Below are 27,694 nucleotides of genomic sequence, written 5' to 3'. Positions count from 1 at the left end.
GCTATTTCATTCTTTCTCTGCATACAAACTCTCTTACTTTGCATTTGCAGTGGCTTGAGGAGCCTGAACTGGTCTTTAAATTAGCACTGCTTGAAGCTGGAGTTTGGATAAAATGACATACTGGGTGCCTTTCCAGCCTAAACCGGTTTTGTTTCTAGGTGATCTGGTGTAGTCCTCTCTGTAAGTGCATTAAATCTTCAGAAGGGTCTTTTCGAGATAAAACCCTAGAGTCTAAGGCAAAAGAGATGATGTCCTTTACATTTCTACCAATTTTTTGATAGCTTCTTTACACAGCTGAGCCGAGGATCAGAGTTGAAGCTTCTGGTAGAGAAATGGATCCGAACTCTTTGGTGGTAGAGATCAGAACCGACTGTTCTGTTTTCAAGGTCTTCTCCATTAGGCAGAGGACAAGAAATGCCGTTTTTAAGAGGCGCTCAGATCACTGTTTTTATCTTTCTAGTTCCTAAATCGAGGAGGTCCTTAAACTGTAGGTTTTGCTGGGCTGAAAAATTCCTCACTTAGACCCACTCCCCCTACCCCAAAAACCAGAACTTAGTGACTTGTGGGAGATGATCTCTTTAGAAAGAGAAATCTGTACTTGAAAACGTCCAGAATCATTCAACTTCCAGAGTACTGATTTTCCAGCCCAGATATAACCAATTTTCTATTTTTAAATATCCACTTCTATCTGCATGCTTAAAAACCCACCCTGTCCTCTCTGGTTACTTAGCCCACGTGATCCCCTCCTCACACCTCAAATCAGGTCAGTTTCTGTAAGGTGAATATTCATCCTAAATTTTGAATTTGAGGGAGGAGGGGTGTTCCCTCTGTAAAGGAACAGAAGACTGAAAGCAGAGAAAGTAACATGACATTTGTTGGACGGCATTTCTTTAGCTGGACTGAACCCTGGTGTCTATATTAATGATACCCACCCCCGTTAGATTGTCTATTCATCACTTCTAGATACTGGAAACTGAAGATCATGTTTTCAGGATTACGTATAGTTCTGATTTATATTATTTTTTATTGTTATTATTTCAATATATGGTATGTGTCTCACGTACCTAGCAAATCTTGTGATTCCATGGGAAATTTTTTTCTGAAGTAATAGAAGTAAATAAAAACATAAAAATAAACATTCCAGACCTGTAGGCTTATCTACCCCACGATCTTGTTGCTGACAGTGGGAACATGGGAAGACTGTAAGAACAGGGCAATTTGTGTCTTGGAGACTCTGAGAAAGAAGTGGTGCCTTGTGTTTAATAACTCTGTATGGATTGTTTTTCAAGGGGTTTGTCCGGCGACTTTTTGAACACACGTAAGCTAGTAGCCACAGCGATTTACTCAGCATAATTGTTATTTTGTTTGCTTTGAACCTGCCACTTACGAGTTTCATGCGAGGTTCCTACGTTGGAAGGCACTTGGACAGATGGTACATCTTCACTTTTTCCACGCCACTCATGATTTTAGAAGTCTACATATCCCTGATCAACTGCCTGTTTTCCAGGCTTAGTAATCTCAGTCTGTTTTTTGTCTCCTGATTTGGAAGCCTCTCATGAGCCTTATTCCCTCTATAAATACTTTTGTATCTCGATTATCTCCTTTTTCAGATGGGAGGCCCAGACTAAAGCATAGTATCAAAGATGCAAACACATCATGGAGTTATCCTGTAGAATAATGGCATTCTTTGTTTAGATCTCTGTTCCTTTCCTATTAATTCCTACCATTTGATTTATTTTGTTGACCTCTGCTGGGCACTGAGCTGATGCTTTCATAGAACTGCCCACAGTAACTCCAAGATTCATTCCCGAGTAGCAATTGTCAGCTCAGAGGCTATTATTTATATGTAAAATTGATACTGTTCCCCGTTGTCATAAATTTGTATTTATCTACATTGACTGTCATTTACCGTACTATTGCCCAGTCATTCAGTCTCTTATGGTCCTTCCGCAATTCTTTACTGTAAGACCCGGTCTTTAAAACCCTGAATAATTTAGTAGCGTTTGCAACTGTTGTCACCTCACGACTCGCCCTGTTTTCCAAGCCGTTTAAGAATAGACCAACCAGCACAGACCCCAGCACAGATCGTTGATGGAATCTGCTGTGAAAAATTAATTGGTTTATCATGTTCTCTCTAATGATGATAAAAATGTAAACTCGCTAAAGCCAGATTACTCAGTTGTGATTAGACCTGAAGAGCAGAAAGGACTAAATAATTTCTGATAAGGTGAGAGCTGAAGTTCTTATTGTGGGCATAATGTAACACAGATGGATTTTCGGAGCTGTTCTGGTGCAGAATTTGTGTTATCATTTTATAGGAGTAAACTTGAAAGAGAACTTTCTTTTTTGTTCTTCCAGTTTTAGAGTCTATTTAGCTTTTCAAAGTCAGTTCTTTTTGCCACTGAAATGTTAAAGGCAATTCAGTTCCTTTTTTTTTTTTTTTTTGACGGTTGATGTAGAAAAGGGAGATGCTATCATAAATAGGCATTGATCAACTAGCAATTGATACGGCAATTATGAAAATGTTTCATTTATCTCTGTGCTGACCTTTCAGTACATTCTCATAAAAATCTGACATTCTTGTCACCACAAAGTGCAAGATAGGAGACAATGCGAGTGGTGCCTTTACGGGAAAGGGAGAGGGAGAGGGAGGAAGAAATCAGTAGTGCTCACATTGGGTCGTCATTTTCAAACGATGCGAGGTGGGCAGGTCGTCAGGTTTTACAGCAAGTCGTCGTGCTGTGTTAAACATGCGAGTGAGAGCACCGTTAGCTGGGAACTAAACCAGTACGAACACCTAAACCTAACACATTTATACCCAGGCTTTATGCACTCTTGGCAAAATATTAAAGATAGAAACTGCGATAGTCGTGGTGGAACATACTTTTTACCCCCACAGAAAACAGCACAGGAAGCACAAAGCTTCCACTTTGACCATCATAAAATGATAGATAGATAGATAGATAGATAGATAGATAGATAGATAGATAGATAGATAGATAGATAAAGAAACCCGTCATTTTTATTTGAATCCCATGAGTCTTTCCCAAATAAGTTCTCAATTTTTATATATTTTCTCAATTTTTATATATGTATATGTGTGTTTATATACATTTGTATATATTTATGCTCTGTAGTGTTCCATATGTTTTTCTAATTTTGGTATATTTTAAAGTACGGAGATTTATAAAGGACTCCACATCAAGGTCCTTGGTATCTTGCTACAGAATTCAGAAAATACAGATCATTTCAAGTCATATTCTGTATGATTTTATTTGCTTTGAGAATATTTTGCCATTAGCCACTTCATCTGAGTTCAGTGGGCATCAACTGTCTGTGTCTGAGCGGATCTTAACTCGCAACACCACGTGAGTCAACAGGCATTGCATGGATAGGAAGGCCAGAAACAGAAATGAACTGTACTTAAAGCCCAGATAGCCTACGACGTGGAAGTCACAGCACGAGCGATACGTGTTGACCCCAAGACACTCTGTTTAGTGTGCAAGTTACTGCCTTTTGGGCTATTTTCAGTTTTTTATGTTGACTTCAGTCAGGCCCTTCTGAAGAACGCAGGACAGCAATCTAATGGTGTGGGTAAGAGTAGTGAAGTCTATGTGAAGGAAAAATCACAATTCCTTGTCAGACAGGGATAAAACTAAAATGTAACATTCAGTTTGGATGTAGACGTGTCTAAGAAAGGGAGTGTGAAAAGTCTCGAACTGGAAATCTGAATGACTGTTCACTGCTACGCTGTGTGAAATGGGTTCCTGAAACACACGGCGCATGGGATTGCAGCTGATAGTTAGGGGTTTGGGATTTTTTCCAAGCCTTGAAATGTTTCATATTTTAGAGACCTCTTTTTAGACAAGACACCTAGGCCTCGTGTAAAAGTCATAATGACGGTAGCAGACCACATCTCTTGGGAAGCTAATCCTGTAGTTAATTTTCCTCATTCCTGAAAATTGGCACCTTATTTCTAACCTGAATTCATCTGGCTTTAGCTTCTAACTATTGGATCCTATTACCACTTTCTAGAATTAAAGACTTTATTTAATAATCACTTAATTCCATTTCTCAGAAGCCTGGACCTTACCTGAAATGAACCAAACCTGATTTTCTGTAAGGATGAGAGTTAACTATTAGCTTATTGAAGTCTGATTTATGCAAGAAATAATTTAAGGCTTTTTACATGGACTGTGCTCTGCATTATCTGTCCTCTTGTGACTCTGCCCGTTCAGCTCTACACTCCTAGTCAGTTCTGTAACTCGCGTTCCAACACGCAGTATAGTGCTTTTACTTCTTGCTTTTTAATGGTTTGAGCAATGTTTCATGCTCATGTGGAAGGTGGAACTTAAAGTCTGTAGAATATCATGCTTACCAGTGTGTTTAAATTAGATGGAAAATATGAAGAGCTACTTGCTTTTCTTTAAACCCCTTCACCCTACAAACATACAGTCTGGTAAGCTGAAAATATAACCTGTGACAGATAACTGATCGGCATTGTGATGTTTGCCTATACACATAATAACAAACTAGATAATAAACCAGGATCTGTGGAACTGCGTGCTGAGGGAGTCGGGAAAGTGTAGGAGCGTTCCCATCACAGTCTTCGCTAGAATCTTAAACTGGAATGTAATATGTGTTGGTTATGGTTTCCTTTTTCTTACGAGTCGCGCATAGCTTCTTTTCAGAAGGACCTCAGCAGATACCCCAAATCTCAGCTGAGACAGAAGTGCTGTAGCCTCTGCCTCTTCAGAACCCTGCTCTGTGCGCTAGGCCATACGGAAGGTTTTCATCTGCAAAACAGTGTTTCACAACCTGAGATACAGAAGACCACCTACATTAAACAGCTGATTCAGTACTGCACGAAATTTTCAGGTGCTGTAGATGAAGAGCTGCTGGAGAGTGTCCAGAAGAGGGATAAGAAGATGATGAGGGCACTGGAGCATCTCTCCTATGAGGAGAGGCTGAGGGAGCTGGGCTTGTTCAGCCTGGAGAAGAGAAGGCTGCGAGGGGACCTTAGAAATGCCTATAAATATCTTCAGGGTGGGTGTCAGGAGGACGGGGCCAGACTCTTTCCAGTGGTGCCCAGCAACAGGACAAGGGGCAACGGGCACAAACTGAAGCAGAGGAAGTTCCGTCTGAACATGAGGAAGAACTTCTTCCCTCTGAGGGTGACGGAGCCCTGGAACAGGCTGCCCAGGGAGGCTGTGGAGTCTCCTTCTCTGGAGATATTCCAGACCTGCCTGGACGCGGTGCTGTGCAGCCTGCTCTGGGTGATCCTGCTTCAGGAGGGGGTTGGGCTGGGTGACCCACAGAGGTCCCTTCCAACCCCGAACAGTCTGTGATTCTGTATCACCGGAGGAGAAATTGTTGAAGCCTCTTTGTCGTCAGCTGTCGTCTTGAACCTATGGCTTCTGCTGGTTCTGCTTTAACCATTTTCCCACTTGCTTCATGTGTCACCGTGAGCCAAGGTGACCTGTGTGGATGGGGCTATTTTTGGTAATAACGTCCTTTTAAAAAAAAAAAAATCGTATGCAAGAAAATTTACTTCTGCTTGTAAGGAGCCGACTATGGGTGGTGTATCAGACTGAATGCAATTCATTTATTTTTCTTATTTCTCTGCTTTTTGTGGTACTTACCTAGGCTTGTTCACAGCTTAAAATTATTTTCATATTTTAACTGCTCGTGAACGTGTTTATTATTTCAATTCAGTGACCCCATGCTGTGGATTTTTACTTGGTACTAGTATTTTAACTAAATACGTCTAATGGCTTTTCTCGACATGTTAGACAAATGATGTTCAGAGCTTAAATATGCATTTGCAGAAGTGTTTGCAATTAATGGGTTTGAAATCCATAGAGCTCCTCACAATATTTTAAATTACCAGCTTTCTGTGTGTTAGATATGTGTGGAATATTCCTGTCTGCTCTGATCGGAAGCGTGCATTGTTCTGTCACCTAGCCCGCTTTGTAATCAGGTGATTCCAAAATGAAGCAGCAGGGAAAGACGCTTTCTAAAATCCAGACCTAGGAAATGAAGTAATGCCTGCTGGGCTGTCTGTGAGCAGATGGCAGAGGCACCTGGCCCCTTCCCTGCGCAGGAGTGATGCAATTTGAGGTGTGACATCATAGCGTTAGCCTTACACTGGTGCCGCTCGTTTCTCAAATCAATTCAAATGCGTGTGCTGCCATCACTCCCCTCTCTGCCCATCGTCTCCAGATTCAGAAATGCCTCCTGCGAACACGGCGCTGGAAACTACCGTTACTTAAATTATTGAATTCAGGCCTGCGCAAGCTGTGCGAAGATGGGCTGCGGCTTCTCAGCTTCTCCGAGGCTGCCCGCTGCTCTCTCCTCACCAGCACTCCGTCACGGTGTCCTTGCCCCTCTCCCATTCATCGTCCGGGAGGGATGAGGGTCTCCTGCCCGTCTCCGGCTTGCACAGAGTCTGTATTTGCATTATTCGGAAGCAGATCGAATACAAGTCGTTACATAGCTGGCGGGCCGGTTTCTTCCTCACCGTGGAATGCTAGATAGGATGCAGTCCCTGCGCTGTAAGCCTGGGATTCAGCAGCAAAACCCCACAGCTGAATTGATGCGCGGTGGATGGGGAGGGGAGCTCAGCTGTCCAGCCGCTCACTATTGGCTTCTCATTACGGCATTCTCCCCCGAGGAGCTCTCTGCGTGCTCGTTCGCCCCCTCCTCCTACTCCCAGCCCCCTCCGTGCCTACCCCTTCATTACTGATGCACAGCGAGAGGCAGCAGCGGCAGCCGCCACGCTTGTCACGAATCAGGGGTTGCAATGAGCTCATCCTTTTCTCTTTGCAGCTTGAGAACTGCCCTGGCTTTATTGCTCTTATTGCTGCTGCTGGCACACACGTCCACAGACGCTGAGCCCTGAAAGCCCTCCCTTGCTTTGCTCCCATCCCAGCTTTCCTGCACTTCTTTTCTGCCATTTTCCTGCTTTTTAGGTGCATTTTTAGATCCATGTTTTCTCTGATTTGTTTTTCAAATCTGCTTTGGACTCTGGCTGAGCCAGCGCGGCGGATCATATTTTTCCTTGACTCTTAGCAAAGATGCTTTTCTCTTGCTGAGAGACCGACGGGCATTGCTGCCGGCGACCATCCGAGCCCGTTGCAGAGATCTGAGGCTGGCTCTCCTCATCTTGCACTTTCTGAAATTGCGGTTCAAAGCCCGTTCTTCTCACTCTGGATACTTACTACCTGCTGCTCATGGAAGAAGGGGTACCTTGCAAAACCCCGGCTGCCAAGCTCACACCGCCTGTCAAAAAGTCCCAGGACATGCACGATGAGAGAAGCAAGCTGGTGAATGAGTATGCGTGTCGGGTGCTGGAACTTCTGGGAATGGGGCATCGCCTATTTGTGCCTCGGCTGCTTGCGGTGAGAGCGCATTTTTCTTGAAATTAACTGGTTGCAAATTTGCCATCTTCCCTCCCAAACCTGCTTCCCCCACCCCAGGATTCCTTAACACTGAGTGGAGGCGTGAGAGGTCTCTCATTTTTTCCTCTCGGCTTCTCATAATTCATCTCGTAAGCATTGAATCTGTTTGCTGTTAGCTCGGGAGGGCTGGATGCTGGCCCTGCTGGCGGGGATCGGTGCCACTCCTTAACTAGCTTGCAGGGTTCGCAACCAGGGCTGCGTTATTAAAAAAAAAAAAAAAAGCCTTTTCTAAAGCCGTGAATGCTTTTGTTCTCAGTCCTGTAATGATTGCAGAGAAGCAGCATGCCCGGTCTATGTCTAGATCCTGATGGAAAGTGCATTAGTGCTCAGCATGTCAGATTTTACACTTGTGACATCAAAGGTTAGTTTAGAGATTCATAAATATTCAAGCTGCGTTGATGTGCTTTTGTTTTTTACTGTTTCTGCGTCTGATTTTGAAAAGGCAGTCGACACTCTGTAAGGAAGTTTAAAATACATGTGTAGAATATCTGGGAGATAAATTGTTAGAGGTGTTTTTATCCATCGTAGCAAGTGGTGTCAGCGTGTGAAACGGCCTGAAACCGGTGTGGCACGTTAGAGTGCAGAGGAGTGTGCTTTTGTCATTTCTCCTGCTGTACTCAAACCCACAAAACAGTGGCGAATCCAGAAGTCGGTGCCTAGCCCTAGCTGGGTCTGCTTCGGGACGCTGTAACTAAACCTGGCTGCGGCTCCGGGGTGCGCTTGGCCTTGTCCACCAGCGTGTCGTTTGTATGTGGAACACGTGAAGTTGCTCCTGTACTGATCCCATCCCATTTTCCCGTGGGACGGTGCCCTGCCGTTATTTCCACACCCTGTGCAGTCCCAGGCTGTCGTCACACGCGGTGACCTGCCTGGCGTTTCCGTCGTGCTGCTGAAACCCGTCTCTGCGTTCTGCAGTACGCTCGCAGCAGGGAACGTGCTCTGCGTCTTGCAAGATGTTCGGTGTAGGAGGAAGAAGAAGGTGGGTGGTTGAACCAGTGTGGCCCTGCGCAGCGAGACGTTAGATAAAAACAAAAAAAACCTCACAAACTCTCTGACTGCTAGTAAAGTGCCGATGAATGTGGATAGCTACGGTCGCTTGTAGAATTGAGCACCACAGCTAAAAGCGCGTGGTTGAATCTGTGGTGTGTGGAAGCGTTACTCCCGTTTGCCTCCAAGTGTGCCTGACCGCTCCTCCGCCCCGTCCTGCTGCCGGGCGAGGACTGCTGGATCCTTCTCTGTGGGTTTGTGACGAGCTCTGAGGAAAGCAGAGAGAAAACCACTAAGCTCTTTTTCACTTGACTTAATCAGGCTTTGTGTCCGGCCCTCCAGATGGAGAGCACCAGCAAATTTAGCGTACTTCATCACCCGGGCAGCTTAGCTTTGCTGAATGACAGAACATCCTTTATTAAAGAAAAAAGGGGGGGGGAAGAAAAGGCAGAACAATACAAATGATGCTTGTCTGATTAGAGAGCCTGGACTGGTGGAGTCCGTGGGATTCCCTGTCAGGTTTCGCTAGCTAAATAGACCTCTGCCAACATCTACCCCTTCTGACAGATACACCTGCTGTAGAGAGGTGGAGAGACTGTGTTTCTGATAATTTTTTAAAAATGAGAAATCTCTGAGGACCAAGAATTTGTACTTTAATCACATCTGAGGATACTTCAAAACCTCAGTGTTTCAGAAAATTGAAGACTAGATTCTTTTCTGTATGCAGAAGCTTCTCCCTCTGCTGTGGTTTTGGGAATAAATACCTAGGGAGTGGCAGAATATATACCATAGTAGTCTTATGTGAGAAATATAATCTATAATATTTATGCCTGCCTAGGAAAAATTCTGATCACCTGCTCACTGCATCAGCGACCCGCGATGATGGGCGGGTGAAACAGCACAGATTCGGTGGGGGTTTTTCCCCTTTGGGATAACGATGGGCGGATGAAGCCAGCTGGTTTTGGGTTTGTGCTTACGCACGTTCATCAGTGTTTTGTGGCAGAATGAACATTCCCTTTGTCAGTCCGGAGCTACGGAGAAATGCAGTGGGGAGTTTTCGGGTAGGTGGACACTACTGGGTGTACACAGGATGATTGCTGTATTTACGGATGCCAACTCACTGCGCACAAAACCAAAGCCATTTTTTTTCCATAGCGCTTTTGTCCCAAACAGTGTTTTACAGTGAGCATGGCTTTTATTTAGGAAAAAATGGGCTTGACAGTAAAGAAATGGCCATAAGCAATGAGCGTAAAAGGACTCTTTTGAAGTACTGCGCTAGAGGCGCGTGCCAGTGCAACTGTAGCAGTGTAGCTTTGCCCATCCAACTCCCCCAGGCCTGGATCCGGAGTTTGTCCACCCTCGCGCTCCTCGGCAGCCCTAAGACCAGCTCCACCCTCGCGCAGTGGCTGAGCCGATGGCAGGCCCGTGCCTCGGGTCTAAGGGCAGCACACGCTCACGCCGTGTGCAGCACCGCAGCCTGGTTGCTGCTACCAGTGGGAGAGGAACTGTCACGCTGGCACAAACAGCTCCCATACCTTGGTTTTACACTGTGTAGCGTCTTAAAAGGACTTAGACCCACATCGACGTCTGTGATAGATTAAATCCTATGTTCTGAAAAATGAGTGTGGGGGTACTTGGCAATATTTTGAATTTATCAGTAGCAAATTAAGTAGCGCAGTAGAGTACAGCCAGATTCTTCTCAGCCTTTAACTTGGTCTTGGTCCTGACACGTGTTCATGAAAGTGTAGAATAGGCACTTGGTGCTCACTGACGTTCTAGAGAAATTCTAAACGTATATACTGTGTACATAGAATTCTATGGAAATTAGTAATTTTTGTCTGTTTGTGTGAAGGAGGATGAGTTAAATTAAGGAAGTCTAGCATGGTTGATCTGAAATTTCTTCTTCTGTGTTAGTTCCCAGGTGGGAACAGGAACTTTAGTTCATACAGTCGGTAATAAATGAGACTGCAGAATTAATAATTGAAGACAGAGACCTTAAATTAAAGAAAAAGGCCAGGGCTTTGTCCTTTGTCTTAATCACATTTTCCTAAATATTTTGGGGAAAGTAGTAGTAACATTAGTCATTATTTACTTTATTTATAACTTTTTATTATTTTATTTATATTACCAAAATGAACATCGTTTAAGTCTCTCAAATTCCATTCCTGTCTTTTGAACATTTGCAGTTTTCCAGAACTTTACCTTTAGATTTGAAAGCTTTGCTAGTGTTTGTGGGAAAGGGCTTTCCCTTAGTTTCAACTAATCCATAGAAGATAATTTTATTAATATGTTGAAATACTTAAGGATGTGGGAAGGACATTTGGGGGCATATTGAGTCCAACCCTGAAAGGCAAGCCGAGACGTTTGGTCATAGTTCTCAGTGAGTTTCCTCTTTTGTCTGGTTTTAAAAATGTAGCTGAACCAAAAGACGATTATTTGAAAATCACCTCCAGAGTAATAAAAAAATGCCCTGAAGTCCCCGAGTGCACCTGCCAGGCTTTCATTGGTGGTGCATTGAACTTACTGATGGCTTGGTGCAATAGGTCGTTCACGAGTTCCACAAGCGGAGTGACGCACACCAACACATTTACAAACCTCGGCCTGTCAAACAGCTGCCAAAAGGTACCGGCGATGTCTTCATGAGTTATTGATTAAAATCAGAAAATGTCAAGAAATGTAAACTCTAGGATTCCAACATTGCTATTTAAATTTTTTTTTTTGTACTGTATGTGTATGCAAACCCACAGACTGGTTTTACGTTGCGTCTTGGGTTTAATCATATCTGAAGGGGTCAGTTTGCAGAAAATACGCAAAGTACACAACCTGATTAATGTTACTCTCCAAATGTTACTTTGCTTTCTTGTGATTTTAATAGTGAAGCTAATTTTTTAATGAACAGATTATTTTAATTTAATTATTATTTAATTTAATATTTATAAGCATTTATAAGGTCCCCTCTCAGCCTTCTCTTCTCCAGGCTGAACAAGCCCAGCTCCCTCATCCTTTCCTCGTAGGAGAGATGCTCCAGTCCCCTCATCATCCTCGTAGCCCTCTGCTGGACTCTCTCCAGTAGCTCCTCATCTTTCTTGAACTGGGGAGCCCAGAACTGGACCCAGTACTCCAGATGGGGCCTCACTAGGGCAGTGTAGAGGGGGAGGAGAACCTCCCTCGACCTGCTGGCCACACTCCTCTTAATGCACCCCAGAACTGTCCAGAAGTCTTAATTGAACACAGCCTCCCACAGTGTTGGAAGGGCGCAGTAGACAGCCTGTCTTGGAGCTTACCCGTCTCCCAGCACTGCCGTGTCCGAGCACCATCCCTGTCAAACCCAGAGCAGCAGCGAAATGGAGCGTGCGGGTCGGCTGGTGTCCCTCTGGGGTCAGAGCCGTGTTCGGGGCCGGGCTTCCGAGGAGGGTGTGAGAGGCTGCCACAGCGTGAGGGAGAGGAGGGCACTGGAAGCGCCCGAGAGCTTGTCGCCGAAGAAGGCAGATTTGCAAAGTGATAGGGAAATCTATTTGACTTGTGTAGTGATCACGGCTGCTGACATCGCCGAGAGGGAGGGAGAGAAATCGCTTTCGAGTAAGCTGGTGATCGAACCGTTTACTGCTTTTCGATCCATGTTACCCAGCTGAGCGTTGCCTGGAAGGGGCTTCTTTGTCATCGTGGGTTTTGGCAGTGAAGCTGCATGCTGCTGGTGTGAGGGGCTGCTCCCACCATGCTCTGCGGCTTGCGGGTAACCTTAAATGGAGCCCATCGTGGGTAGAAAATGGTGATCTAGTCTCAAGTGTGGCGAAAAGATATCAAACCTCTGTAAAACTTGTCCAGGAGAAATATGACGTTAGGAAGAGGAAACGGAGATGTTGGCCGTAGCTGCGTTCAGGAGTGGCTCCGATCCATGAGGTACCCGGCTACACCAGCATTCCGTCAACACTACACTTCAGTTGTCTGAAATTGGAGACAGCAAGTGATTTGGAGTGGAGGACAATATAGTTAAGAGTCAAACTTTGAAACTAAGTGTGTGTGTAATATACCTACTGTGTATAACAAGGCCAGAAGTGACCAAGGGCGTTCCTCAGGAGAAAGGGGAGGACGCACACATGAAAATGTCGGCGGTGGCACTTGAGCAGTCAGTTCAGCCGTTAACCTGAACCAGAGGTACCTGTGATGCTCCCGAGGTATTTGTAGCAACACTGTGACACTCGGCGCCGGTCTCCCTCACACTCGTCTGGACGTTGACACAGTTTTGTTCACTCTTCCTGAGTTAAAAATCTTGAAAAACGCATTTTGGAGGTGACGTCCTAAGTGCCTCGCCTGGACGCAGGCTTGCTGTGAACCTGCTAAAGGAATTGCCCTGTGGCTCGGGGTTTTGCATCTGCTGCATCTCTTGGTGCGGTTCTTGGTAAAGCCAAAGATGAATACATGCGTCCCTGTGAATCAGGTTACTCCGCCAGTAGCAGACCTGGATGAAGTGTTGAATATTTTAACATTTTCTGACCTGTTAGGCTTGATACCACAGTACAGTATTATGAGAGATGTAGAAGTAAGCATGTAAAACATTTTCTGGCACAGAGTTCTTTGAGAAATTGTGTCACAGGCTTCTGCACATCGACTTGCTGATGCCTCTTATGAGTCATTCGCATTTCTGCTTCTGCTGTTCGTGTCTGCTACCGTAGAGATCTATATATACATTGGCTTTTTAGGGCAGTGGTATGAGAGTCAGCAATGGTCTAACGCGCAAGCTTTCTAGAAAATATTATAAATTCTTTTAGGTTTTTGTTGTTTGCTTGGGATTTGGTTTTTTTTCCCTCCTCACTGAGTGACATCTTGACAGGCTGAGCCAGAAGCTTTCTCACCCCGCAGGTACAGAAGGACAAAAGAGATTGATGTGTTACAGTGCTCTGCCTGGGGTTCCTTGGGTGTGCTTCAGCCTCTGTTTTGTTTTATGAGGCAGGGGTTAGAGAGCTGGTTTCAAGGAGGGGGTTTTAGAGCTGCTGGGAAGCTTGGTGGTTTGGACTACATCCAGTAGATGACAAATCCAGTCACCAGCATGACTGTGTCTTCTCAGCGTTTACTGTGGTTCCTTGTGTTTAATTGCAGACCTCAAAAGAGGACCTTCTACAAGCTGACTTTGAAGGAGCTTTAAAATTCTTCAGGGTTCAGTTGCCCAAGAGGTACAGAGCTGAAGAGAACGCCAGAAGACTGATGGAACAAGCTTGCAACATTAAGGTAAGGATGGGCTTCGTTTCTTCTCAGTCACCCAGGGTTTTTACAGGAAAAGTGAGGGGCGACGTTAAGAGTGGCCATAGCATGTGGAAAGTAAATTAATTAAATCATTAGTTTATTACTCGTTATGTATGTTTGTATATTTATACACGCATGCATGCACGCATTTATTATATTTAAAGAAAATAAAGCTTTGGGCTTTCCTCTCTTTGCTTCGCTACAAGCTAATAATCAAAATAGAAAATCGATGCGTAATCAGACTCAATTATCAGAACTCACTAAGTCATTAACTGATTTATAAACACTAAATCAATTAATCAAATGTATGATAAGCGTGCACCCAAAGGTCAGATATTATTTGTTTTGCTCAGAAGTTGTTCATTCGCTGAGTGCTGCTGTAGGATACGATTGTCTTGGGGTCGAAACTTAGTTTTGTTTCTCTGTCAAGCTTACTGAGACAGAAGATCTTTTTATATTCAGCCCTGTCCAAGCCTGTGCTGTCGAAAGGTGGGCTGCTGTGAGCGGCTGGAGCACAAGTACCGGGCTCGCGCTGAACCATGGCGAGTTACAAGAGCCTGGCTGTAAGCTTTTAAGGCTGGCAATCTTATGTTAAAAATGGCCACAGAGGTTCGTAAAGCCGCCATTTGGAAGGTCTGCTATTTTTTCTGGCACTTTTTTTGTTGAAATATGTATAGCTGTGGATGGGCTTAACATTTGGTCTTGAAAAAAAGTGGTTTTATTTCTTGGAGTGGGAGCACTGATGGGAAATGTGTGGTTGGTGTGGCCCAGTAATGGGCTGAGAACATCCCATCAGAAAGAATGCTTCTCTAACGTTCCGCCTTTTTTATCTCTCTCTCTCAATATATTTGTTAATATACTTTTGTGCTGCTTAATTTCATAGTTTATTAAGCAAGGGCTTCTTCCATACTGTTTAAAACTCTGATCTTATGAAAGAGTGGGGGTTGCTCTACTGATGTTTATTCCAGCCAGAAAAAAAATCTGTGCAAAGGTTTTATTAAAATTCGACTTGAGATTTGAGCTCTGCTACTGAAAGAATTTGGGAGTAAAAGACTACGGTTTAGTCCTTTGGTCAGTTCTTGAAAATGAGTGATTTAAGGACTTAACAAATACAATAACATTATCCTTATATTGTTTACTCAGTGTGTAATTTTCTGATGGGAGGTTAAGACAGAAGTCCTCGTGGTACTTTTTGGAGGAGACACTTGTCAGTTTTCTTGGACCTGCCTTTCTCATGTTCTTGTGCAATATATAGTGTGCTACAGGATGGTATTTTTCATGAATTTTTCGATTTGTATTGGGTGTGTATGTATATGATGTGTTGTGTCGGGGAAGTATTTTGTAGTGCAGTTAAGGCAGGTGGTCAGTACATAGTGCCTCGTATGGGTTCTGCACATGGGGCCTTTTAAAAGCAGAGAACAAAATTCTGAACGATTCGTCGGCGCAAATGGGATGGCGGCTGAAGGATTTGACAGCGAATCCACTGCACACTCAGGGTTTCGCATATTCTGGGTTCCATTGTGTAAGAGAAAAGCGCAGATGAGTACAGCAGGCACGGAGTCAAGGCACTCTCCTGAGTCGTACTGAACTATACAAGGATTAGTAGGAATTTTTGAAATGCAGGGAGAAGTGGATAGAAATATTCGATGTCTGTATCCCCAGCAGCTGTATCGCAGCGTATATCTTGATGAGCTTTGCCCTCAGTATTGGCCTTTTCACTCAGTAAGGTGAGGGGGACATCTGAAAACTGTTCCACAGCCCAGCAGGCCACAGAGAGGAAATATTCTGAATTTTGTTTTGTTCAGCTTCGTGCCATCAAGAGTCATGGCCTTCCAGGATGAGAGATGTTTTCCCTTTCAGAACTGCAGCAGGAAGGCATACTCAGAAGGTCTTTTGGCTTAAGCTTCTCGAATCTGGCTCCTTCAGGATTAGTACCAGCTCCTTTCCATCCTGGAGTCTGAAAATACTAGACAGAGCAACAGGTGGAGGTCGCACTGCTTGACATTTCTGTCTTCTGCCATCCTTGCCACGATTTGTCTGAAACAACTTGGCTCGATGAGAAGGAGGAAGTGGAACTTTTTCCGGAGCTGGATTGGACACATTTGAGCCCCAGATGCAGGCTGGCTGGAGGACTGACTGACCTCCTTTAAGGTGACACTTTCAAATGTTCTCGAAAAGCTTGCTGCCTCCGGTGGTCTGTGCGTCGAGCCGTAGCAGAGCATACAGAGTCACTGCTGTCAGCAGAATAGTCATCATAGCTGGTCTTTAGAAGGGGAAGTCCAAACTCTCTCTTCCTTCGAAGGAAACAAACCCAGCAGCTTGTAACGGATTTTTCTGATGGATGCCTGAAGTTTGAATACAGAAAAAGACCGTGATGATGATGCCCGACAGGTTTGCAGTGCCTCTTGTTCACAGTAAGATGCTTTCCTTTTTGAAGACGCTTCTGTGATGCAAAAGAGGCTGTGGAGGAAGAATAAATGTATCCCAGGATCAGCACCTCGGACTAGAATGAAAAGGAGCAAAACCACAGGCTTTCACATGTTGAGAAGAAAGACGTGCGGGTAGAAGTATAGATACAGAAATGCCTAGAAATGAGCTCTGCGGCCCACATTTATGTTGGCCAAGATGTGTTCCTTGATATTGTCTTCAACATCAACCAAACTGTTGAGGCTTAAGATGGAGATACCTCCCTGGAGGTGAAAATTCGTCTGTGCTTCTCTCGGCTCTCTTCCAGTCTGTCAGGTCTGAGGAAGCAGGTAGCATCTCGGCAGTAAGTAGCATAGAGGTAATTCAGAGCAAATCTACTTCTTCACATACAAAAGACCCTGGGTCCAAGGTGCCGTGACCCTTGCTAGCCTAAGTCTTTGTGTTGTCGGTGACAATTCTTTTTTAAACTGCAGGACCCTGAAGAATATTACGTCTTTATTTTTTTAGAGCTCAGTTCCTGTGACCAAAGAAACTCTGTAATCTCCCCTCTGAACAGTGGAGGAAGAAGCTCTGTTGTCTGCTGGGAGTTGAGCGCACACAAGGAGAATTATCTTTTATTTCTGACCCTACAAATCTTAGAATACGGGCATTTGGAAGAGATTGCATTTGAGCAAAGAGTTTCAAGCTGCCTTGTGTTGTATTTGATCAATCTTTCTGATATGTGTCTTTCTCGGAAACACTGTTGTTACTGTATTTCTGCAGATGTTACAGAATTTAAAACTCAAGTTGTTGGCCACAAGTCATGACTGTGGTACAGAAAACTCCGGTAGCCTGGAGCCATGGCTATTGCATGCAGTGGCGTGGGGAAAGAAACCTCATTCATTCTCCCTGTAGTGCAGAGAACAGTGGGGATCAGACAGTTGTTTCATTTCGTTTGTTTTTTCACAAATGAGGTGACAAATTCTGAAGCACCACGCCATAATGAGAATTAAAGCTAAACTTTTAACAATAATTGGGGGCCGGGGGCAAGGCAAAGCCTAACAACGTTTCCTTCTTTGCTCCCCAGAGCTTTTGCGAATAAACAAAGACAAGACACTGGGGACAGTGACTTTATGCATTTTTGCTGGTGTTTGATTTCTCAGGTACCTGCAGCTGAATTTCTCTGCTTGGGAAAGAAGCGAACAAACAAAACTAAGTATAGAAAGACGGCCGTATGCATTTTATAAATGCAGAGCTCCGCAGTGACGGGAGCTTTTGGAACTGAAGTCCCTATCAATAACTCTCCATTACAAACCCTGGGTTTTATTTTTGCCAATATTGATACTGTTCAAAGTTAAAATCAGTGAGTAGTTACTTGGCTGTTCTCTAAGCAATGTGTAGCTACTCGAGTAGAAGATGAGCTGAGTGCTTCATATGGGCAATATCCACTTTTTTAGGATCTCCTTACCGCTTTCCTTCAGGATTCTTTGGTTTCCTGCAGTTAATTGCCTTGATTTTTACTGCATTATAGCCTTATTTTTCTTGTGGCGAGCAAGTAGAGTAGTAAACATAGGGTTAAATTGCTTACGTTGTTTAATTTGTTTGTGTTTGGGCATAAATAAATTACATCAGGCTGGTAAACAGAGCTGGAGAGCTGTATGCCAGAGGCTTTGGAGAATCCAGGTACAGCGCTATATAGCAATGTCCGAGGATATTTATCTCCATTTGTAGAGGTGTTTCATTTTATTTAGGAATGACAAAGTGCCGGTTTACTCTTTCACAAATATGTAAATAGTCTTGTGGTATTTGGCTGTTTCATGTTGCTTAATTCTGAGATAATTCATAGAATCATAGAATGGTTTGGATTGGAAGGGACCTTAAAGCTCATCTTGTTCCAACCCCCCTGCCATGGGCAGGGACATCTTCCACCAGCCCAGGTTGCTCCGAGCTCCACCCAGCCTGGCCTTGAACACTTCCAGGGAGGGGGCAGCCACAGCTTCTCTGGGCAGCCTGGGCCAGTGTTTCACCACCCTCATGGGGAAGAATTTCTTCCTAATCTCCAATCTAAGTCTGCCCTCTTTTAGTTTGGAGCTGTTCCCCTTTTTCCTATCACTGCACACCATTGTGAAAAGTCCCTCTCCATCCTTCCTGTAGCCCCTTCAGGTACTGGCAGCTACTCTGAGGTCACCCTGGAGCCTTCTCTTCTCCAGGCTGAACAGCCCCAACTCCCTCAGCCTGTCCTCGTAGGAGAGGTGCTCCAGCCCTCGGATCATCTTCGTGGCCTCCTCTGGACCCAATGCATCCATGTCCTTCTTATGTTGGGGGCTCCAGAGCTGGACGCAGGACTCCAGGTGGGGTCTCACGAGAGTGGAGTAAAGGGGTAGAATCCCCTCTCTCGACCTGCTGGCCACGTGAACACCTGGGCAGAGAGGTGCCAACCCATTGCCACATCAGCCAGCATCTATCTGCAGATTTTCTTTGCTGTTACACTCACTGCTGTTTCCGATGCGCGCCCGCAGCTCTCCAGGTGTGCAGGTGAGCTGTGGAAGCTGTCGCGGGGATGACAGGTTCCTTCTTCTCGTTGCTGTCACTTCCCCACGTTCCTTATCTCTGCAATAAAAATTTAAAGGATAGGAAAAAGTTTAAGAAGTATTATTAGGGGTCTGTTTGCTGGGAAGTCTTGACCCTGTATCTCATTTTTCTATTCAATTGTTCAAGCAGCAGATGAAGATCGAATCCTCATTAGGTTATCATATCTGTTTATTATTCTTTCAACCTGCTTTGCTTAGTTAATGCAATTTCCGCAGCAATAATTCTTAAACAAAACTTGATTCTGCAGGTGAATTTAGTCAAAAGCCATGAAAAAAACCCAGAAAATCTCATCTCCGCGTAATAAATAATCTTCTAAATCTGGAATTATAGGCATGAACTCAGCGTGCTCGCACGGCTTGGGCCCAAAGATGGCACGTCAGGTTGGGTCACCGAGTTACTGTGACAACAGGGCTGCAAGCTCTTCAGCCTCAGCAGACCTCCAGCCCCGCCACGTCTGCGCGCTGCGCCAGCCTGGAGCAGGTCCGCGTCGTTCCTCTCCCGAATGAGAAATACAGCGGTATGTTTGCTGCCGTAAATACGCTGTGGTTGACGTAGCTTGGAGAGGCTCAAAGGTGAAGGCCTTGACCTCCAACAACAAAAAAAAATTAAACTATAGCGACAGTTCTTGGCGAAGTCGAGTGATTGTCTGAACAGCTCTTTTTTAATCTCTGAATCCTTTTGTTAACCCGTAGCGTAGAGCACAAGATCAGTGACCTTATCGTACATCCTCGAGAGGAACAATTTCATGGCAGCCTGAGTAAGCCACCTGATTGTGCCACCTGGGATGTTCCATCTCTACACAGTAGGGAATATTCATTATACTTCAGCTAGTCAAGAGCAGTGGAAGAAGTTGGAAACGGATCAGGGCTTTAATTCCTAAGTGCCTAACGAGAAGGCTTTGTTCTGCTTGCTCACGCTCTCCCGACGGTAGCCTGTTGCAAGCTGCTCTATTCGATAACGCCTGCGCCTGCTGATAAACTGTTTTCCCCACTTTGGGCTCTTTGCTTTTCCCACCGCCAATGACACCCAAAAAATTTATCGTCAGGCTGTTAGTTTTGATGACTTCGCCATCTACCTGACCTGTCAGAAACAAGAAAAAAAAAGCTTCATCGCCTTGTCACCACTGCATTACTTTCAAATGGTCCTGAAAACAGCAAGTGCAATTTCTTCCCTCGTGAGGCAGAAATGGAGGGAGGCTCTCGCGCTGAAAGGAGCTGCAGTTTGGTGCCTGCAGAATACAGATCCCAGCACACAGTTTGCTTCGCTCAAGCACCTCATCCAAACCATCATCCTCACCTAGGCCCGTACAGACACAAATCCCATTGCTTTTAATAGCAGCAGGAAGCTTGGAGGCAAATTTGGCCGTCGTTTCTTCTGTAACACAAAGTGAAACTTAGATTTGTGTTGCAGTGAACTTCCTCCAAGAGTACTTAACTTGTTTATTCCTTTTCTAAGCACAGCTGAGGAGGAAGGACGTGGGGTAAGAAAGCGGCGTCTTGCTTGGGACAGTTTGTGTTTTGGAGCAGGGTGTCCTGACGAGGGGTTCTTGCAAAGACAGTGATTCTTCGGCCCAGGGGGGTCTGTCTGTGCAACGAGGTTTTGCACTCTACCCTGAGATGCACCAGAGCCATCTTCTCCACCCCACATGAGGAACCCAAGCACTTCGGCAGTCGACAAAGACACGCGTGGTCAGGGCCGGGGGAGGTGGCCCCGTGAAGGTGTGAAGGGGAAGGAGGCGCTGCCCGGACTTGGTAACCCTTGAGAACCTCCTTCTCTTGCTCTCTGTAACAGTAAGGTCTTGTCAAAGGACTTTGTCACAAGCAGTCTTCACAGGCTACCTGTTTAAACAGGGGAACTGTTTACCTATACGCCTTGCGGATTTTCAACCTTTGCTCCACCGTACAGGAGCGTTAGACAAGATTATGTGCTGTCACGGGAATCTGGGGGCGGGAGGAGAGGTGGTGAAAACGGAGAAATGTTTTTGAGTCCCTTTCACACGTCCTTACTCAGTCATAGAATGACCGAATGGTTTGGGTGGGAAGGGACCTTTAAAGGCCATCTAGTCCAACCCCCTGCCATGGGCAGGGACATCTTCACCTGGATCAGGTTGCTCAGAGCCCCGTCCAGCCTGGCCTGGAATGTTTCCAGGGATGGGGCATCAACCACCTCTCTGGGCAACCTGCTCCAGAGTCTCACCACCCTCATTATAAAAAATTTCTTCCTTTTATCCAGTCTAAATCTCCACTCTTTCAGTTAAAACCATTACCCCTTGTCCTGTCACGACAGACCCTGCTAAAAGAAAACCAAGGTTGCTGTCAACTCATTCTTCACCCAGCCTGTATTTGTGATTGGGATTGCCCCTACCCATGTGCAGGACCCTGCACTTGGCCTTGTTAAACCTCATGAAGTTCACACATGCCCACTTCTCGAGCTTGTCCGGGTCCCTCTGGATGGCATCCTGTCCCTCGGGCTTGTTGACTGCAGCACACAGCTTGGTGTCATCGACAAACTTGCTGAGGGTGCGCTCGATCCTGCTCTCTGTGTCATTGATGAAGACATTAAACAGTACTGGTCCCAGTACAGACCCCTGAGGGACACGGCTTGTCATGGATCTCCATCTGGACGTTGAGCCGTTGACTACTTACCCTCTGGATGCAATGGTGAGGGTGTGTGGAGAACAAGCACCTGTCATAAGGCTTCATGGGTCTTGCTTCCTTTTGGTTGCTTTTGTGATAGAAAGTGAATTGTGAGGATTAGCAATATGATAAAGATGTCTGTGCTGTAGGAGGCTTCTCGGAAAGATCAGTAATGATGGCTCTTAACTTTTTAATGTGCCTTACACATTAGTGTAGTCACTAATGGACCTAAACCAGCATTTTATTCTGAAGGCGAATTTGTTGACATCAGAACAGGAGACTTGGCTGCCCCTGGAGTGGAAAGAACATACAGCAGAGTGTAATGTAGGAAAGTACTGAGCTTTTATTTTTGTGACCTTGTCCAAATAGGAAGTAATTACAATATAATTCAATTCTGAAAGTCTGGAAACCATGACAATTGACAAAGAGTGACATTTTAAGAGAAATAAGCATGTTTTAGTACATCTTTTCTTTCAGACCCCTAAGCATCGCTGAGGCTATTTGCTCTTCCTGCTTCCTTTTTTCCACTCTTAATGTATGATCAGGATGCCAGATTCAGGCTCGTCTGCACCTGCGCTTCTTAAATCTCTTCTCCCTGGTAATTTGCAGTACTCACCATCTCCCCTGGCTCTGCGTCTGCGCTCGGTTCGTGTCGCGGCTGGGCAGCTGCCCCGCGACCCTGTTTCAGCAGGAGGGTTGGGCTGGGTGACCCACAGAGGTCCCTTCAACCCCGAACATTCTGTGATTCTGTGAAGAGAAGCTCTTCTGCGCTCGTCCCGCTGTAAGTTCCCTCTCTGACCTGTGCTGCTGGTACCGGCGGTACCAGGGCGAGGGAGCCTCCAGCCTGTCTGCGTCACGCTGAGCCTTCAGCCCGGCGTATACCTGTTAGCCAGCTTCAACAGGCGATGCACGCAGCCACCAGCCCCGTAGCCAGTACTGCTTCCCCATGAAATGGGGCTAAGCGCTGGAAAATGTGCAGTATCGAGTCATAGTTAACCTTTTAAAGAAAATCCTGTGTAGCAGAGGGTGATGTGAGCCAGTTGCTGTACGCCTGGTAGCCAGCATATTTCTAATAATATAGCAGTATCTTTTAATCTCCTTGGGGAGAGATAAATCCTGGGACGCACAACTGCAAGGACTCACTTAGGCAAGTGGAGAAAAAAATTCCTTTGGAGTTTTGGTACAAGCTTTGGTTCTCGTGACCTAGGCCAAGACTGTCTCCCCGCAGTCACTCATGTTGCTCAAGTTCAGGGAGCGCCAGCAGTTTGGCCAGACGCTTGACTCTCCAAATACCCCAGGGACAAATGTATCACAGTGGCTCCGTGGAGCAGGATTTTATCATCTCCCATTCGGAGGAGGGGAAGCTGAAGTCGACGGTGAAGCTGTACTCTCAGTCGCAGCTAACTCTGGCCCTGCAAAAAGGAGAAGTGTCAAGGTGTTTTGGGTTGATGTACTTCCCCAGCAGTGGGATCATGTTGTTCCAAACTATGGTAGCTTATAGGTTGTTTTCTGGTCTGCATGTACTAGGAATATCTTAGGACAGTCAATTGTCTCTCTGTTTCTTTCCTCTGAGACTCATCCTTTGATAGATTTGTTTAATAGGCTCATTAAGGAAATGGAGGGCATCTCACCCAAGTGTTTGCTACATCAGTGAGCCGCAGTTGCTGCCTTTTCAACCCCAGGCAAATGGGAAAACAAAACATTGCCGAAGACATCTCTGTGTGCAGCCCCCAAGGACCCAGAAATCATTCCCAAAATTACAATGACTGAAACGGGCCAACCTGCTCTACCATCTGTATTTTCCTGCCTACGGAACTGGTGATGGCTTGCATACGCTCCACTCCAGTCACAGCAACGGTGACGTGCGGTGGTGGGGCACAAGGCGGATGGAATGCAGGTGAGAAGGTTCCCTGCTCCAAGCGAGTTTGGTTCACTCGTAGGCCCCCAGGTCGGTCTTACTCTGTGTCTGAAGCACCACACAAATATAAGCTACTCTGTAAATAAGGAGCAAAATAAGTTATCACTGCTCTGTGTGTGTGTAAAAAGCGGGGGAAAGGGCCACTGTGTTTTCTCTTTCCTCCTCTGGTTTAATGCCTGGACAAGCCACTTCGCATCTGTCCTGACCCCACCACGGTCCTACATCTTCCGAAGGATCGGGTGCCTGGTTGTGTCTTGCTGCCGGGGACCAGCTTCACACACATTTAGCAGTGGAAAACAATTAACTGCTAGAATCTGGCCCCAGATTAAGTGACCCAGAAAAATCTTTCATTCAAAACTCCCATTGAAGTCTTCCATGAAACGTGTACCCGTGTTGTTCTTGCTGTTCTCATTGCTCAGGTCTCCCTAAGAGCTGCTATCTATAGCATGATTCTCCGTGTCCACGCGGGGTTCTTCCAAAGGCTAGAGAAGCAGTATGATTTAGAGGAGCTGCTTGGCCAGAAGTGGATCTGTGCTGCTGAGATTCAGTTACTCGGAGGATTCAGAGGGACCAGGTTCCTTGGGTGACGGCAGAGGTGGCAGTGAGATGACCTGGCCCTGAAGCGATGGGGAAATGCATTTGGTAACTCTGCAACTGAAAATGCTGTGTATTGTCCACTGGCACTAATACAGCAAGGGTAGTCCAATACGATTGTTTGAGCTATTTAAGATCGTTAATAAGTAATTAACCCATGAGGTGACTGTAACGGACGTCTTTTTAATCAAGACTGAATTATTAACTTGCTAGATGCGCTTTGGAATTTATCAGCACCCAGGCAGGACAGAGCCCCCTGGCCACATTTAATTAAGGATCCCCCACACTCAGGACACGCTCCTGAAAGATGCCCACCGCATCAGATTCACCAGCCAACGCTCTTCTCCTTGCTGCCATGCGAAGGCCACCTCCTGGTTTTACATTCGATTTGTCTTCTGCTGAAAAGCTGCTGATCCCAGGCTACCTTCACCCCGCAGCAGCCAGCTGGTTGCTAAGCAACCTCCAAAATACCGATGGGGCCACAGGCTAGCTGCATTCCTGCAGCCCACCCTGATTCTTATTTATTTCCTTGTACATCTTATTTATTTATATAGCTGAACAGATTTCTTCTGTGTCATGGAAGCAGAGCCGTAAGCCTCCGTGTTGCAGCAGGGTGCCTTTGCTTGCATGGCTATTGTCTCCTCTCCAGGACCATCCTCTACCCTATTTTACTGGTATTCCCAGTCATCAGCTGAGCAAACTCCTCATGATATTTGCCGAGCTGGAGCGGCATCCAGGAGTACAGTGGAAGTATATTTTAAAGGCGTAGCTGGCCGTGGACTGCTGTACTCGGTGCGAGATAGCAGCTGGGAATCTGTTTGGTCCCAGCAGTCCTTGATGCAGGGGAAAAAAGGGTCAGAACAAAGGTGGCTTTGAGCCATTTTTCTGCTGACTTTATTTCTGGCCGCTTTGACTTCAGCGGTGTTTGCGTTCCAGGCTTCCTGTGGCCTAACCAGGTCGGCAAAGAGTGAGAAGTCGGTTATCCTCCAGCTGCCCAGCGGCGCTGGGAGAAGCCCTGCTGCGGAGGCAGTTCTGCAGGAACTGCTGCATTTTTGTGGGGCGGGGTGGGGATCCGGGCCAGGCACAGGTTTGCCTTGAGTTGTGTCGGCTAGGGGAGCGGCTGGCTGATCACAGAATCACAGAATGGTCGGGGTTGGCAGGGCCCTCTGTGGGTCACCCAGTCCAACCCCCTGCCGAAGCAGGGTCACCCAGAGCAGGCTGCACAGGACCGCGTCCAGGCGGGTAAATGATGATGGAGCGCTCGGCGAGTCGATAAAACGGCCCGGCGTTGGTAGTGGCTGCACGTGGATGGAGGAGGATGGCAGGCCAGGAACGAAGCTGGTACCCTGCCGTTTGTTCTCCATGTGCTCCCGAAAAGTGGGGAGGTGGAAGTTGTTTGTGTGCACTGCTACGCCCTGGGTCACCCAGAGAACCGCCTTGCCCAGCAAAAAATCCACACCGCTGTTCTGAATCACTTTTCACAACCAGGAAAGCACTAGGTGGGTATACTGTGACCAAGCCCGGCGGTGTTTGCTGTGGTAGCGTTGCTCACGTCAGCATCAGTGTTAGACTGTGATGATAACTTTAGTGAGAGAACCGCCACGCTCTTCAGTGAAGGCTTCGGAAACAATTCAGGTGCTCTCACAAGCTCCAGTATTCTGTACCTTTCCTCCAGCACAGTACTGAGCTTGAGAAAGAGGAGGATGAATCCTGTAGAGAATTGTTTAGAACAAACAGGTACCAAATTTTTTCCTTTTGTATTTTTGTCCTTTTTTTGTTTCAGCAAGCAGACGCGATATCCATGAGCTGAGTGTCTGGACTATGCTTCTTCCACAGCTGTTGCCTTTTGGTCCTCTTCTGACTGCCTTTGGCTGCTGCTGACTGACAGCTGCTTTGTCTGTCTGCTGTAGTTCTCATCATAGACTGCTTTTTGGTAGAAAAATCCCTTTTCTGTTTTGATGAGCCATCCATCACCTGAGGAGAACAAGGAGAAGCACATGAGCGCTTGTTTTTGTACATGCGGTCCTGCAGAACCGGGGCTGTGCACAAGGCTGAAAGTATTTTTTTTACATCAAAATGAGATGAGGAAGGTGATGTTTCAAGTCCAAATTGAATTTTCTCCTGATTTGCTTTAAGTATTCAATTACCCGTTTGGAAAACGAAAATATTCCTGAGAGTGGTTTGGCGTGCTCATTTTGTAATCTGATTTTTTCGCAATGAACTCTTGATATTTTCTGTCCTTTAATACATGTCTGTCGCTGGCGTGTCTGCTGTTTGTGTGCATCCAGAGGAGGACTGATTGTAAAACCTTTGCTGACCCGTGGCTCCCTGTGTTTTTCTGATATGGTTGAGGTTTTGCAAGCCAGGCTGTGCTGTTTGTGTTCGCCTGTAGGGTTTGGTGCTGTTAATCCCACAGAGCTCAGAAACAATCTAGGTGCTCAGGCAAGTATTGAAGTTATCTCCGCAATTCTCTCAGCTGGGTTGTGAACAGAGCACAGGAGACCTAGGACCAGCTCAGATGCCCAGAGAAGTCATTTCAGCTACGTTTAAAAAAATCGAGTGACCAGATCTTAATTTCATTCACTGAAGATGGGAAGGAAAGGGTCTTTCGTGTGGGAAGATGCCAGGTGTTTAGGGAGCGGAAGGTGGGGATTAACACCGTGAATTACACCCAGAAGCGGGCAAGTGGCTGATGTGGGCCGGGAGCTCGGCTTTGCTTGTGGCTCTTCCCACTTGAGGCACTCCGCTTTCGCTCTGGAACCTGCAGAGCTCTGGCAAGATGTACGGTGGCCTGCAGTGCTGAGAAGGGATGAGGTATACCTGAGCTGCTAGAGGCGTTTCAGGAGCCAGAGCTGCCCGACGGCTGCGGCTCCTGGCTGGTTGGTGCTGCTGCGGTGTTGCCCCCGCCGACTGGCGATACCTCCAATACCCCTAACTCCATAAGGTCCCACAAGGCCACAAGAATGCAAACAATGCTGATAAAGGGAGCGCAGATCGTAGGTTCCTAATAGAAAAATTAAAGAAATAAATGAGAATAAAAATAGAGCATTGCCCAGCAAAATACCGTGAATGTTTTGCAGTGTACTACTGATAACAGATGGCCAGAAGCACCGAGGCAGAGTGCTCCATCTTCGGCTTACCGTGAGCTTTTTCTCTTGCTGCTGTTATACTCTGTTATGAGAGATAAGAAAAATCTGAGTCGGCTGTCTCTGGTCTTTCTCAATTTCATAGTTCTCGGTAGCATTAAGGGAACTGTCCTTTTGTTTTTATTTTTTCCCCAAGATGGTTCAATAGAGATAGCGTCCTTCTCGGTAATGTCAGCGCTTTGCGATCTCAGGGACGCGCTGTGTCACAGGAATCACCAGCTTGACTCATTCGTTTCACGCTCCTTGAAACTGGGGGGGAGCCCAGTTAGCGCACTGCTAAATCAGTTACCCATCCCCCGGCAGCTCTTCCAGCCCGGGAGTGTTGCTCAGTCTCTGTTTAGTTCTCTGAGTTATTGCAAGGTTCTGCTGCGAGGCGTATCTAGAGAAGAAAAAAATGGTGTGGCATTCCAAGAGACAGCTGTCGTATGGCGGAGAAAGGTGATCAAATCCTTCACTGCTTTTAAGGAGTAATTAGTTTTAAAGAGTAATTGGAAACTGAGTTATTCCCCCGCAAATGCAGCAGAGAAGGACATCTGTAACTTTTCAAACCTGGATTTATATTACATATAATATCCACATGGAGACAGCAATATAGCTTTTCTCTTTGATGTTAGTTATTAGTTTATTATAAATTGGTTTATTTTCTTCCATTTTCAGATCAGCATCATGTTCACACTCAGATTTAATGTTGCGGTTCGCTACGGCTGTAGGCAA

The 27,694-nt window shown here is 45.9% G+C and overlaps 1 protein-coding gene across 6 annotated transcripts in view; it reads left to right on the top strand.

Moving 5' to 3' along the window:
* Positions 1–27,694, top strand: part of RABGAP1L (RAB GTPase activating protein 1 like) — a 247,593-nt gene that overhangs the window by 172,630 nt on the left and 47,269 nt on the right. For 5 of the 6 annotated variants that reach the window (XM_075422625.1, XM_075422622.1, XM_075422626.1 and 2 more), the window contains one exon: positions 13,545–13,673. In XM_075422625.1, coding sequence (XP_075278740.1) covers positions 13,545–13,673 — 129 coding nt within the window. Of the gene's footprint in view, positions 1–6,376; positions 7,401–13,544; positions 13,674–27,694 lie in introns of those variants that run through there. The other variant, XM_075422627.1, reaches the window with a different exon arrangement.

The sequence above is a fragment of the Opisthocomus hoazin genome, chromosome 6 (genome assembly GCF_030867145.1).
Source record: "Opisthocomus hoazin isolate bOpiHoa1 chromosome 6, bOpiHoa1.hap1, whole genome shotgun sequence".
NCBI lineage: Eukaryota > Metazoa > Chordata > Aves > Opisthocomiformes > Opisthocomidae > Opisthocomus > Opisthocomus hoazin.
This window is presented reverse-complemented; position numbering and strand designations above follow the sequence as displayed.